Genomic DNA, 16,527 nt, shown 5'->3' with positions numbered 1-16,527 from the left:
TGGAATCCCTTGTAGCAGTTCCCTTCTTAAAGAAGCGGACGCAAAATACACTCAGCCACTGGAAGCCTCCCTGTCCTGCCAAAACGGTTACATGACCTGCCATGCTTGTCACTCACTCCTAATAAAATCGCCCAACATGAGAATATTAGAATTCAGCATGCCTGAGAGGGGCAGCTCGCAGGGCTTACGTCACGAGTCAGGATAAGTATAAAATATCAATTTTATTCAGGAAATTACATATATTTACCTTATCCTGACTCATGCATAATTGCTTACAGAATCCGATGGAAACATCTGATATTCCTCTCTTAATAGGAACTTGCAGCGGCGACAATTCGTTCCTGTTCTGCGAATATTCATCTGTAAATTTTGCAGGGGGATCACATCCAATCAAACTTGTCTTCTGAAGAAGGCTTCATTAACCAGAACATGATGATATCTAGATTAACTAGTGTCCTGCTAGTATCTAATGCAACTACATGTCAAGATATTATAATCAAAATAAGTTGCGACCCTCCTTCATGTGTTCACAAGCATCTTCATTACGAGTACTGGGTCATAATCAGTCATGCCAGTCATACGCATATGGAATAAGGTTATGCCATTCTGTCACAGTGTCTCTGTTGTTTCTGTCAACAGGTTTAATAAATAAAATTGGGATTGAATTTAATCAAATAAAATGTGGTTTCTGACACCATACGTTCTGGGATGACTGTTTTACCACGCTAGAGTGTGGTGTGTTGCATGACAGCAAACATTGTAAGTACTCGTCGTAACTTGACTGATGGCATGTCTTGTCTTTCACAAGTTACTACTACGATGTTGGTATGGTTATTATTGAGAAAACCCTGCATGTTTTAAGCATCTGCAACACAATGGATATTTATGATAAACACTGTCAGTTGCCATCCACACTGAATTTCACTAGTTTACTTAAGTAATAAGAGCGCAACAGCGGATTTGTTGATGAGCTATTTTCGATTTCATGAAGGGGTGTGATCGCAGTTCAACTTTTTTTATGGGAGATACGGATTACCCCATGGTTTAAACGAATCTGCGGTATCGCAAAGCATGTTATTGCGAGGGGACGACTGTAGTTGATAACAAGCAATTTCCATGCAGAGCTAGTGTAGAGGCCAAGGCTCTGACTTCATGTGGGTTGGAGGCTTGTGGAGTCTCCAGTCCTGCTGCTTTATAGGCTCTCAGCTCTGAACCATACTGAGGGTGTGTTGCGAGATATTTCTGTAGGTGTTTCAGTAGATATAGTGATAAATAGGCGCTTGAAACGTTGTCTTCTCGACTTTGTACATGTGAAATATATCTTCAGTGCTCTGACTGGGCGTGATGATAGGTCTTGAGTATCATGAGGTCCTAGGACTGAAGATAATGACAATATGAGGAATTGCCTATCTGGTTGACCTGGCACTTGACTCTTCACAATAAAAGCCCATCTTAGACCAAGATGTACTGTCTCTTGATGACTTGAATCAAATCTCATGCGACTGATGTCTTGAGCATGAATTTCTGACATTTATGCTGCTGTAGCCAAGGCCTGCAGAAACAGCGTCTTTTGAGTCACCAGTTGAGGTCCGGTCATGTGGCTCGTACACATCACTTGTGGGATGTTGGAGTACGATGTTTAAATCCCATGATGGAGTTCTAAACCTGAGTTGTTGGTCTTCTAACTTGAAAGAGTGTAATAAGGCAAGATGAGCGTTAAACAATGGCATGTGTTGTTGCTGAAATTTGGTTGCAGACTGGAATGCCACAGATAAAGTTTCAGGAATTGTAGATATCGGAGCTAATGGCAGAAATGTTCAAGTGTCGATATCCTCATTCTTCATCCTATAAGTGTTTGCTTCATTGGAGTCCTTGGATGGCGAGACTAAGTCCAAATCATTCGTGATCCACGAAGTAACTTCTGAGTTCAAAAAAGAGGGCTTCCTCCGGAGAGGACAATCAGTAATATCTCTGTCTCCATCCTTCCATGAGTGAGATGCATTTGACGAATGTCGGTGATCCTTTCTATGTCAGTCCAAGTCTCAAGAGGACGATGAGTGCTGACAGTATCTGTGACGCACTGGGGGGACTGATGAAGAATGTTTGCGTTGAGGAGTAGACCTGCGAGTGCACTCACCCGAGCAAGCGTACTCACTCGACAAGTGTGTGGGTGGATCTCTCTCAAGACTGCGACGGGAGCAGGTGCATGCATACGATGCCTCTTCATCCTCTAGAGGGAGTGCAGATCTAGTTGAGTGCTCACACTGGGTGCCAGTCAACGTAGTTGAAGACTGATGTCTCCGCTCCTCACTGGAACCAAGACACAGCCCCAGAGAAATGCCAGACTGGTTGCTAGAATGATGAATTTCAGCATTAAATGACAAATGATTACCTGCAGCTAAATCAACCAATTTAGACATGACTAATGAAAGCCAACATTGCCTGTCCCTCGCATGTCTACGAACAGAACAAACATACAAAGTAAATTCTGAATCAGATAAATTGCTACAAAATTTACAGCGATCAGCGATCAGAGACGCTTACACGCCAGACAAAGTAAATGTGGGTAAACCGCTGACAGACGTAATCTACAATGAAAACACAAAATTACGTGCTATGTAAATACAAAATAATTACAATTTTAACAAAATTTGATGTATGTACATAAGCCAAATACCGTATATGAAATAAATTTGGTTAAAGGACCAAAACACATGTAGTTGAAACACTTATCGCATATCAGGAGCATGGCAGGTCATGTGACCGTTTTGGCTGGAAAGGGAGGCTTCCGGTAGGTGAGTATATTTTACGTCCACTTCTTTTAGAAGGGAACTTCAAGGGATTACAGGTGTTTCACAACCTTCGCCAGGGAGGAGGAGATAAGCAATTAAACATGAGTCAGGATAAGGAAAAATATTTAAACTTGAGTAGTGGTCACAAACCAAATCCCTTGATTGCGATATATTGCTATATAGGCAGGAATATTGCATATGCATTGCAATATATTGCAAAACATATGAAACTTTATTTTTTTCTACTGAACAAAGCTTTCTTTTTACAAATTGTGTCAATGACTATCAGACCTAGTTACTTCATGTGGAGAAAAACAGAATACCGGCTTGAGACTCTCTTGTGTTTATATAATGAATTTAGGGAGTGAGTTTAGTTTTATGCCACACTCAGCAATATTATTTTCCCAAACTGGTAACCAGTAATAATACATAGAGGATATCCAAGAGTGAACACATCAGCTTTGTCAGACCACTCGATGAAATATATATGTTATTTGACAACATTAACAAATATTCTATTTATTATATTTTCATCATTGTTTGTAAATGATCGAGACATCTAGTAAGTCTGCAAAAGTGATATTCGACTCAGTGAAATAACATGTTATTCCACTCAGCGAAAATGTCATTTTTATTTTCATCAATATTTACAGTATTTCACTCTTAAAAATGTAATAAACAGTCCTCTTTCTCATGTTAATTTTGCTTCTATACAATACTAAATAATTCAAATATTTATTTTTCATACATGTTTATCAAGAATCTCTAGGAGTGTCTTTTGACATCGAAATATATTTATTTGACAAAAGTTGAAAACATTATTGAAGAATGTTAAAGCATTTGCTTTCAAACATGTTTCTTCCAACTTTTAAATTTGTTAACACTGACAAGGAGCATCTTGAGTACATGATGCAGATAAGTAATTGTCTTACAACCGATGACATCACAATGGTTGTAAATCATTGTGATGCAATTTCATTGAAGGCATATTGTACTGGAGACAGCCAAGATATATCTCCTGTAATCAGTTTTGGATGATAACACAGTATCTATATAATACTGTATTTCAGAAATGCAGTATCGATACAGAGCACAAGTACATTTTCAATGCCCCTGGGAAACTTCAATGCAGTAAAACAATTATTTATACAACAATTTAAACATATAAAAGTGCCCATTTTCTGATCTGTTTAGTGAAATGTCCTTTGGTATTAGTACATGTGTATGATGTCTAGAGCTGGACTTCAGACACACATACAATCTGGGTCAGAGATAGGAAAATAAACCTGTCAGACACTGGTAACCAAAATATTAAGAATATAAACTCTGTTAAAATACATTTTTTTCAATTACAACCTTTCTTCGACGAACACAAAAACAATAAACTTGTAATTACAAGAGGAAGTCCCAAGTTTAATAGCAGTTAATTAGAGGTATGATGATTGGATATTGATACCAGAAAAAGGATTCGGAAACACTTTAACCATTTGGCTACCTCAAAGCTTACAATAACGTTAAATGAAGTAACTTTAGACATTGTAGGTGAGTGTATCATTTGACAGAGCATAATGTGCCACCTGATTTGTGGCAATGTTTGTGGACATCATCATCATCATCATCATCATCATCATCATCATCATCATCATCATCTCTCACACACTCACACACACACACACACACACACACATGTCTAACATATTAATGGGACTGTTTGCCTGTTTGCTGAATGAACTCTTGACTTTGTATCAATCTAAGTAGATTAAGAAGAGCCTGCTTCTGACCCTGTTTGTATTTATCGCAAACTGATTTATCACACTGATAACACTATCCATTACACAGAAGAGTGGTTAAGGCTGGAATTGTGACCTGCATAAACCTGAATTTGTGACCAAGTCCAAATGTTATGGAGGTTTTAGACAGATGAGTATTATGAGTATTTCAAAACCTTCTGATATCTTCAAAGTACATGCAGTTTCTAATATTCTAAACAAAACCAAACGTGAGATGACATGCATGACCTGTAACAACAGCACCTGTAACTATATGAAACAACAGCATGTGTAACTAGCTGTAACAACAGCACCTGTAACTATATGTAACAACATCTGTAACTATATGTAACAACAGCATCTGTAACTATCTGTAACAGCAGCATCTGTAACCATATGTAACAACAGCATCTGTACCTATCTGTAACAACAGCATGTGTAACTATCTGTAACACAACATGTGTAACTATATGCAACAACAGCATGTGTAACTATCTGTAACAATATCACACACTGCTGTCACAAACAGAGGCCTTCCCAGGATATCCATTTTTTATATTTTGTCGACAATCTTAGAGTGGTGTTCTCCAGTAAGGGGAAAACACAGTAACAGCTTGGTCTTGTTTCAGCGATGCTGGATGACTATAGAAAGTTATCTGAATTTTATCAAATGTGATTTTTCGTACATGCTTGCCAAATCCAATGTTTGCCACAGAAACCAAACGCTAGAAGACATGGAACATAAGCAAAACCCCAACAATGTCACATCAGCCATTTGCAAAATATCTGTGAGTGACTATGTATCATCTTGGGCTGGCTACCTGATGCAGTTTAACAGTTACAATACATTCATTGTTATCAACTAGTGATATTATTGTACGGCCATACTTATAGTTCTTGGTTCAATGGTAAGTAAAGCTAAGTAATCATGTTAGCCAGAGGTAAACTAACACATAAACGTTCTCAGATTATGTCTTTTGATTCTTTGAAGTGTTGGTGAGTACATGTGCCATGTGAGTATATGTGAGTAAATAACACTTGTTTTGGTTTTCTGTGTTCCTGACATAAAGGTAAATCCTACAAACCTTATTTATATGGTATAAAAAAATGTACACTTTATTTGTTTTGTGTTCCTTGGCACTAGGCATGGTAAAAAACAAAACTTGTAAGAGTATTTGTCTTGAGATGCTGTGTTTTGTGCTGGCCATTTTAATACAGTGTCTATTGCTCATATTGTGTCAAGGTCATCTGTACAGCAAGTGCACTGTGTCATGGGCCAGATTTGACTGGGTCTATGGTTTGTAGACCCTGGTGGATCTGTGTATATGGTTTTTGTATGCTTTGGTTATTGTCCAATCAAAATTCTACAAGTTTAACTTAAGAGTAATAAAAAACAGTAGCACATGTTGATGATGTCACGGTGTGACTATGCCTAGTTGAGCATAACATTTCATAGTGTCAATTACAAGGAATACTCATACTCACCTCATTCTCCCATAGCACCACCGTCCCAAAACCACCTGACCCAAGTGTCTTAACTTCCCTCCAGCTTCCCTTCTTCACAGGCTGTGTCATGCCAGAGACACTTCACCACCTGAAATGCATGCCACAATGTGTCATAAATAGCTAAAATACATGCCAACATTTGTCATATACAGCTGAAATGCATGCCACCATGATATATGCATGGTGCCATGTGATATATGCAAACGTGATCTGCAATACAAGTGGCCCCATGACATATGTAACAAATGCCTGAAACACATGCTGCCAAGTGAGATAGGTGATAAACACCTGAAATACATGCTGCCAAGTGAGATAGGTGATAAACTCCTGAAATACATGCTGCCAAGTGAGATAGGTGATAAACACCTGAAATACATGCTGCCAAGTGAGATAGGTGATAAACACCTGAAATACATGCTGCCATGTGAGATAGATGATAAACTCCTGAAATACATGCTGCCAAATGAGATAGGTGATAAACTCCTGAAATACATGCTGCCATGTGAGACAGGTGATAAACACCTGAAATACATGCTGCCAAGTGAGATAGGTGATAAACACAAGAAATACATGCTGCCAAGTGAGATAGGTGATAAACACCTGAAATACATGCTGCCAAGTGAGATAGGTGATAAACACCTGAAATACATGCTGCCATGTGAGATAGGTGATAAACTCCTGAAATACATGCTGCCAAATGAGATAGGTGATAAACTCCTGAAATACATGCTGCCAAGTGAGACAGGTGATAAACACCTGAAATACATGCTGCCAAGTGAGATAGGTGATAAACACAAGAAATACATGCTGCCATGTGAGATAGGTGATAAACACCTGAATTACATGCTGCCAAGTGAGATAGGTGATAAACACATGAAATTCATGCTGCCAAGTGAGATAGGTGATAAACTCCTGAAACACAGGCCAGCATGATATAGATCTAACCAGAAAAACATACTGACATGATATACATAAGTTAAACACCTGAACTCTTACAGTTACATGTAACATGCTGACATGATAAATGCAAGACAAACACCTGCACTCTTACAGCTAGATGTAACATGCTGACATGATATATATAAGATAAACACCTGCACTCATACAGGTACATGTAACATGCTGACATGATATATATATAAGATAAACACCTGCACTCATACAGGTACATGTAACATGCTGACACGATATATATAAGATAAACACCTGAACTCTTGTAGCTACAATCAACATGATGGCATGATTTATCTTGTAGAACCAGCACAGGGGATACCTCCTCTAAAATACTGTTACAATGAAGCTGTATCACCGCAGTTTGCAGACCACAGTGATGTTACCATTATGTCAATATCAATAGCCCAGTTTCTCTGCCATTAAAGCTGGTTGGTTGAATGTTTTACACTCAATACATAGCTTATCACTGATGAAGAAGGATGACTTGTGACAGTATACAGAACCTTTTGACAGTATACAGATTAACACATGGGTACAATGTGACCAACATACAGTTTCCGATTATGATGAAAACAATGCTAACATAGATATGTATTACACTTCCTCAATTTCCCTAAGGAAACTTGCACTTCAAAATCTTACATTTCCTTGCTAATGTCATCACAGACATTTACGCTTGTGGTTGTGGCACAAAAATGGTTCAGCCTTTGGTCAAATTCCAGTAACCATGGTAATCAATATGAGCTAGGTTGTAAACATTTAGCACATTATCTGCTCTTCCAACTGATATCTAAAAGAACGAATAAACTCAATTTTTTGGTACTCTTTTTACCACTGCATATGAAAGGGTTAGTCATAAACAAAACGCTATGTTATTTTTTAAAAAAACGTGTGGTTAATTAATACCATGCGCTTAAAAGTTGCTAAAAAGCAGACTACTTCTCTCTCGCCCACCAACAGAACCACAGACAGGTTATGTAACTCTGTCGCCAGAGCCCTGCAGTGACATCATAGAAGGAACAATTTTCAGTTAGTTGTATAGAAAATGTGTAGGAAGCTTGTTATTTTGCTGATTTCTCGACGTCACCAAAGACATGCCGAATTGTTGTGTTGCCATCAATTGCTCCTTGGGTTCGGGTAATGGTGTCATTATGCACAGATTTCCACCGGAGCCCAAATTTTGTGTTTGAATTGGTTGTTTGTGTGTGCTAAGCCAGCGTTGTGGAAGCCTGTGGTGTATGTACTAAATTGGATGGTTCGCCCCCTACCAGGTTTCCAGAATAGAAAATGGAGTTCACGTTAATAAAATCATGACTGCTTACTACACATTGCTGACCAAAAAGGATTTTGCATGAATATAATGCTTTCTTCCTTGGAAGTGAGGTTGTGGTCGAAGTGACAATATTATCGTAAGTAATATTATATCGACCCCCGTCTCGCTTCCAAGAGTGAAATTGTTGTTATAAGCAATGTCATATAAAATCCCAATGTCCATCAATAAAATACATATTTTACTACCAGTAGAAAGTTATTTTGATTTTGTAAGTTGGTGAAAACAAACTTAAATAGCATTCATCCTCAGACAGGGAGCCGCCATTTTTGAAAATTTTGAAGTCATGGACTAAAGTCCATTAGAATGATTGAGAATATTGTAGGTTTTCATCAAGTTAGAAAATCCAAACTACTTTCTACGAGTAGTTAAATATGTATTTGAATCATGACCAAAATCATGACAATCTGTAACATAACATAAGCCAGGTCAGGGTCGAAGTGAAAACACTGCGGGACAAACTTCTTCACTTGCTAAATTTACTTGGTTTGTAAACGTTCACTCACCAGTTTATAAACACCTGTCAAAATACATCTTTATATTTGGTCTCATAATCCTAATTACTTTAAAATCATACCTGTATACATTTTGAAACTTGATAAGAAGCGATCTGCGATTGTATATTGTAATATGTAGACATTCTATGGTTTTCCTATATGAATGATACTTCGCATGCACGCCCTAGTGTATGTCGTCTGCATCATTACATTTCATGACGAAAACAATGATTCTGTTGAAAGCTACGACAACTTAATAAAAACAAAGTGCAAATATTAAAATTAAAACAAATTAAAGTTATAGGAGCAATGTCAGGCTACTACCTTCTTCGAGGAATGTATCCATCAATATCCACAAAAATGAGTGATATATAATTCATCTGCAGATTTCCCAAGTGATGTGTCTTTTAACAGTCTAATATACAAAAACGTGACAGATTTTCACATTGCTGCATGGTCTCATTGGTCACTCCAGATAGCACACCTGGCAACTAATTCATTATGTCCGTCATTCTCTTAAAAAGGAAATTTAGTTAGCCAATAATGAGCAATCAATCAATGTACTGGCGGTTAATCCTTTGAAAGAAGGGTGTTGCTTTTACATAGACACAGATACGCGAATGTATTCAGTGTAGATTAGTAAATGTACATACATAAAGACTACTTTTTGACAAATCCCCAGTTTAACGCGCATAAAAGTAATTAATCAATCAGCGTGTTAGCGGTTAATCCTTTGATCGATCCAGACACAAGAAATGCCAAATGGGGACCTTTGTCGGGTAATCTAAGTGGCGTTACCACTAACTATACCTATCATAAATTCATTACCTGAGCACCAAGTGAATTATGACAAGCAACGTGTAGGTTTCAACCACCTAACACGGATCACAACCTAGTGACACCATGTGATTTTGACAGAATCATCTATGAAAACAAGGGTTGTAACTTGGAAATTAGGCAAAGCACGAGACAAAACTAAACGATAGTATACTACCGACAGAAAATAAGGGAACCAAGAAATTGAACGTAGATGACTTTGACTGTGACAGGGTCCGTTATCGTGGCGTATCTCCCAAACGCAACATCCAGTGACAATGGAATTTCGCATAATGCATGCCCAGCAAGTGCTACACGTGCATACAGAAGTTAACTCCTGTAAATGCACTGGAGAAGTCGCAATCACTAATGCAATAGAGATTGACACTTAATGACAAAAATGCCTCCGAGGCAGTATCTCGGTGAAGCAACAAAATGGAGAATTGTGGAGATGATAGAGGGGGGGGACATCATTATGTGAAGTTGCCCGGCAGATGGGTAAATCAAAAAGTGTAATTTCACGCCATACTGTCAAATGGGTGGGGTTGCAACGAGACCTGGGAGTGGTAGACCAAAATCAACGACACCACGACAGGATCGTCTCATTACTTTAATTGCTCTACCCGACAGGTTTAAATCGGTCCCTGCCATCAATAGAGAATTCCGCACACTCACTGGAAGACGCATTTCAACCTTAACCGTTAAAAACCGACTCTATCAAGCTCGTCTGAAAGCAAGACGGCCTTTTAAGGGTGTCACCCTTTCAGCTCACCATAAGCGCCAAAGATTGGCATGGGCTAGGCAGCATCAGGGACGGGCTATGTGCCACTGGTGTTACACCATGTTCTCTGATGAGTCACGGTTTTGCCTACGATTCACAGATGGCAGAAAACGTTGTTGGCGTCGGAGCAGGGAGCGATATGCCAGAGCAGCAATTCTTGACCATGATCGATATGGAGGTGGTACTGTCATGGTGTGGGGCGGGATTACACATGACAGATGATCAGATTTGGTCATCATTAACGGAGTCATGACTGGTCAGCGATACGTTGACCAAATATTGCGTCCTGTTGTGGCTCCATTGGCTAGAGTTATCGGCCGAAATTTTGTATTCCAAGATGATAATGCCAGGCCACATCGGGCCCGAATTGTCTCTGCTTATCTCCCTAGACCTGTCCCCAATTGAACATCTCTGGGACGTTCTTGGTCGAAGGGTGTACACCAAGGACCCAGGACCCGCCAACCTGGCCCAGCTTGGTGCAGCTCTCCAAGAGGAATGGCGGGCAATACCACGGGCAACCATCTGGAAATTGACAGCATGCCATCAAGGTGCCGTGAATGTGTTGCCCAACATGGTGGACACACCAGATATTGAACTTGACGCCTAAAATTGATTTAGTGGATATTTAAAGCAGTTTCAAATTCACTATTATTTCATTAGTTCCCTTATTTCTTGTCGGTAGTATAGATTGTGAGAACATATAGCTTTCATTTTTCACAACAGCTGTCACGACTTCAGGTTTGTACAAACCTGTAAACGAAATAATTTACCCCCTGAAATGTAGATGAATTCTGCATAGACCCTCTTATCTATACCTACTATTACGTCACGAAGACGCGCCGCTGATTGGTTGAAATTTTGTTTGCCGCTGAGAATTGTGCACTGTTGACAAAAAAGGTCGATTTAAGGTAATTAAAGATCGAAATGAGCAGTTTTAATGACAGGGTTTCATTTATAACCATGTCAATAAGGGATTTATGATTTGCACTCCCTACAGTATATGTGATCTTTGGCATGATGCTGCAGTTATAAACACTGTTGGGTGGGTTGCTCTCGTTTGTTGACACGATGATATTTTATGTAAAACAGCTTGGTAGACATCACAAATCTGGAATGATTGGTTGTAAAATATTTTGGACAAAAGTTCAAAATAGGTGGGTTGAAAATACATAGAATTATTTCAACTGGTGCTTAGTGCTGTATGTGTGTATAGGTAAAGTTGGATAACGACATCGACAAAATAGATTCTTTGTGGTACTCATTTGATTCTTTCATTTACTTATGCCTCAAAAAACAAATTGAAGAGCAGTGTCTCAGTATCTAACCTTAACTCGAAATCACCCCTATCAGACTCATCAAAGACAACCTCAACCACAGTATCCACTGGGACAGAACCCAAACCCTTATACCCAACCTCAAAGACTTTTAAACTCAGGACACTCCTAGAAGCCATCATTCAATGTGACCAAGGTTATTACATACATCCTGCATACTGTCAACTCACTAAATATCCTAATTCTGTATTGCACTGTACAAGCATCACCTCTTGTTGTGTGGTTATTGTGTCTAGTGTCCTACTTCTGTATTGCATTGCACAAGCATCACCTCTTGTTGTGCTGTTATTGTGTCTAGCGTCCTAATTCTGTATTGTACTGTACAAGCATCATCTCTAACTTGTATTCAGTTGAATACAGTTGTGTCAAACTTTGATAAGTCAATATCTTAGTTGTCTTGATATGATTTCCCAGTCCTTGCAAAATCCTTTATTCTTTGAACCCTTTCAACTCGATACTGATGTCTAAATATTTCGGATATCTCGATATGATTTCATTGTCCCAACAAGCAGAATTACCCTTTTAACCTGATATTTTGACATAAAGTTGATATGCACCTGCCTTTCTTGGACAAATATCCATCTGAACTGTGGCTGTCTCCACGTTTTTACTCACATGCTGTGGGCTGAATCAATGGTAGCACTAGTGTAAACTAATTAAGGTGAGTTGTAGGTGAGAGAAAGTGAATGTGCTTGGTAGCAGCAATCAAGAACTCTTTGGAAAAGGCGAAGCTACATTACATCTGTGTAGACTATTACCACCATTTTCATTGATGATGTTGTCAATGTAGCAGGGCGTGGAGTCATCCCAAAGATGACATCCTTACCTTGTCAGCTTGCTGACGGGGTTAACCTCTTTGGACATGTGGACAAGGCGTCCGACTTTGGATCAGAAGGTCCGTCGTTCGAATCCCAGCACGGGACTCGGAAATTTTGTGGCCACTACATCAACATTACCAGGGATATTTGTGTGAAGTTTCAGACTTCAATACACATAAAATGTGCAGGTATTTGACAAGTTTCATATCTGTTTTGTTGGAAATCGTCACATCCTACTTTGTCTCATCTACCACTACCCCAAGCCGAACCCAGCTGGAGTACAATGAGTAATAATCAGCTGCAGCCACATTGTTTGTACTGCAGGGCAGATCTTTTGGTTGTCAATCAACCAGCTGGCCACTTCTGAGATTATTATGTGATGCTCGGATTTCCGTTTGAAAGAGGGGTCCTCGAGCGGGCAGGAAAAATCATCAGAAAATAACAATCTGTCAAAATGTTTCCCTGATTCCATTAAAATTAACTGCTGTCGTGAGACTAACCATAGGAATCTCATTCAGGTGCATCCCTAAAAGCCCCCAACATTTCTTAAAATGCTCAGTCTTCCACAAACAAACCTATGGATATGTTTGATAGGCTTGTTCTAACTGAAGTATGGTTAAGGAACACAGGTGATGAAGCTAAGATAGCTGAAATGACACTAATGTCCCATTTGTTCTTGCACTGCCGTAGCCTTGATACAAGTGGAGGCAGAATCGCAGTTCTCTACAGGAAATCCCTCACTGTCAGGCCTCACTTCTAACCCCTGCGATAAGTTTCAAAAGATTCAAAACACCTCTGTGGCATTATTAGCAAGACCCCTAAACATTCCCATATAAAACCTGTGTTGAAAGAACTGCATTGGCTACATGTTAAGGCCAGAGATAACTTTAAGATCCTCTGTCTGACAATCAAGTGCCTCCATGGTTTGGCTCCATCCTACTAGTCTGAGCTCCGACACAAGTGACGTTTTTAAATCCAGACTGAAAACTTTTTCTCAGCATACTACTAATTATTTCAGCTGTATGTAGCGCTTTGAGCATGCCTTAGGGTGTGGAACAGGCGCATTATAAGTATGCATTTATTACTATTATTGTAGGAGTCACTTGTTCATTGTTTGTTTATCTAATTAGGATGTACTCCCAATTTCAACTTAACACTCGTGATAATGGATTATAGTATCTAATCAAAACTACGTGAGAACCCTTTCAGGGACTTGTGTCGTCACGTGATGAGCAACTGATTGTTGAGTTGTTACTAAATTGCAGACTGAGAATTGTAGACTAGGAGTCATGCCAGCACCAAATGCCTTACGTTAAAACTTTCTGATTTCTTCATTTCATTTTTGGAGTAAAGCTAACTTTGTATATTTCAAAATGGACACTATGACAAGATACCATGTGTGTTTGCGATCTTTGTGATTACAAACAAATAATAGATATGCAATCTACTGTTTTCTTTTTTTTCTTTCATTTTGTTCATGCTGGTATGTGATGATATGCCCTATTCATATGTGTCGATATTCAGATAATATTATTTCCTGATCCCATAAATATTGAGACAACAGTGTTTGACTATATGATCATCTATCCTTTTGGTCTTCATCACCAGCTTGATAACGGTGTTAGAACCTACACTGAAATGTCACTCTCACAGCAATAAAGAAGTTGTTCATCCATATATTGTTATCCTTCCTTAAGTACAAACAAGTATTTGTGTTCTAACACTTTTTTCAAGAGTGTACATCTGATACTGCACATTTTTTTAGGTGCAGGTGTACAAAGATCAAAGGGCGTAACTCAAACCCATCTTTATTAACCTACTTTGACAAAGTACTTATTTGTCACTGATTGCATATCACCTCTCCATCATGGGTGTTTATAAAGCTAAATAACCACTGAATATGTCCCATTTGACATACAAGTGACACAGAAGTTGTCATCGATAGGATGGGTCCTGATACGTAAGCTAGTTATGTTTCTGTATACGGGGATGTTCATAAACAAGTCAAAATACCAAGTATCCTAAAACTTGGACTTGTCCCTTACACAGCAAACCAAGGCCAAACCATATGTAGTTATTACTGTTTGCCTGACTGGGTTTCTATTGAATATTCATTACTGTGTAAGCTTGTATCTTATATATACTAATCAAATGCATTTCATTCAACTGTTTCACTGTTTCAATCAAGAGAACCTCATGACAGAATGGAATCATCCTAGGGTACTTTTATGTATTCTAATTTTGGCTGAGGTATGATTACCTGACACGTACTAGGGGCACTGGCTAGTGACCAGTTATTGCTGCGTACCAGTTATCACCATTACATCACATGTGTGCAGTTTCAGTCAATTACAGTTCTAGCATTTTCCCTCACAATATTTGACATTAATAAAGGACAGCAAAAGAAATTATTTCGTGGAAAATGATACAAGAGAAAAATTAAAGATAAAGTTGGGTTCAAGTTCACAAATCATTAACTGTTTCATTCCCAATCAATCTACTGTAAAAGCAGTCTAAGTAAACTTACTATTTAGCGTACGCTCGCTTCCGGGTGATGCACACGGCGTACCTTACAACCATGACAACAGTGAGTAAACAATTGCTGCAATAGTGTTTTATCAATATTCAAGGACGTCATCTTGCGGAAATATTAGATAATGGTAACCATGTCAGCAGAAACCCCAAAGCGTATATACTGCAGGTATAACTGTGCAATATGGGATTTTTGTTTGTGGAGAAATCTGTGTCAGTGAACTGAATATTCTGAAAGTCCCTCCGATCCCTAAATAGTAGCCATTGTCTGATTGGTTAAATCTATTTAACCATCTCGCGCTTGATTGGACGGTCATTGGTTGCTCAAAGGTTACCTGATGCGACCTTCTACTAGGTTTTGTTAGACTCAGTGGTGGAGTGTAACGAGACTGAGTTTACTTAGCCTGCTGTGAAAGAAACATTGAAATAGTCACACAATCAATTATTCGGGGCTACTGTATGATATAAATCTATATTATTTCACGAATGGCATGAAAAATTCGGAATGGCGATAACTGTTACAGTTATTTGTAAGAAAACATCTATTCTATACTTCCATGATCCCCCTCCGCCGAGTTACATAAAAAAAACATGATCGGCAGCAGTGAACGGGATGGACACATTGGTGAACAGCTAATTTAGTATCATAATCAAATATGTTTCGTTAATTTAACGAACGGTGGAGTAATTGCGTTAATCTGTGAGAACGTTCTAAACTAAACTCGTTGATCTCCAGGTGCAGTTTCTTATATGGGATGGTGAAAAGATCTACCATTTTCAGTCTCCTATGTGACAGAGCTGATGGAATGTTCATGAGAATTTGTAAAGATCCGTTTGTACCCTTTCAACATGTTGTAGATCCAGGATATTTCCTAAGAAACTCGGAACGATGCCACCAAATCACAAGTTGGAGTGAGTGACAAATACATATATCTTGTTTCTGATCTTACATCACAATAAACAAACACATTCAAGCTATTTCCTACTAAAAAGCATGCCCTACATTCTGTATCCCGTATACTATCATATCATAGATAATCAAACCCAGGCAACTTACCACTATTTCTCTCAGTTTTAAGTCAACCACTGCAACAGGAAGTCTTCAGAACCTCGTTTCGATGTTAGCATTTCTAAAAATAACTTCAGGATTTCCTTCTACCACGTGACAGTACTATTTATAGGGCGGGAATTTTGACGCACAAATCACCGAATGTGCGCGCTTTTCGTCGTGATAGGTTGATTTCATTTTGACGCTGGTGTTATGTCATCATTATCCACACCAGTTAGCGGCCCCAATCAGCTTACACGGGACTTACTATATCTAATATAAGCTTGAAATACCCTGTGTAAGATATGTTGGGGTCAGATTTAAGATCACCTAGACCAGGGATACTCTAT

The 16,527-nt window shown here is 38.8% G+C and overlaps 1 protein-coding gene across 1 annotated transcript in view; it reads right to left on the bottom strand.

The window, feature by feature from the left end:
• LOC137284246 (inhibitor of nuclear factor kappa-B kinase subunit alpha-like) overlaps positions 1 to 16,245 on the bottom strand; it is a 39,246-nt gene extending 23,001 nt beyond the window's left edge. The window contains exons 1-2 of the mRNA XM_067815980.1: positions 16,187 to 16,245; positions 6,047 to 6,155 (exon numbers count right to left, since the gene is read on the bottom strand). Of these exons, the coding sequence (XP_067672081.1) occupies positions 6,047 to 6,136 (90 nt within the window). The 5' untranslated portion in view covers positions 6,137 to 6,155; positions 16,187 to 16,245. The remainder of the gene's footprint in view (positions 1 to 6,046; positions 6,156 to 16,186) is intronic.
• Between the last annotated feature and the right edge of the window lie 282 nt (positions 16,246 to 16,527).

The sequence above is a fragment of the Haliotis asinina genome, chromosome 5 (genome assembly GCF_037392515.1).
Source record: "Haliotis asinina isolate JCU_RB_2024 chromosome 5, JCU_Hal_asi_v2, whole genome shotgun sequence".
Lineage (NCBI taxonomy): Eukaryota > Metazoa > Mollusca > Gastropoda > Lepetellida > Haliotidae > Haliotis > Haliotis asinina.
This window is presented reverse-complemented; position numbering and strand designations above follow the sequence as displayed.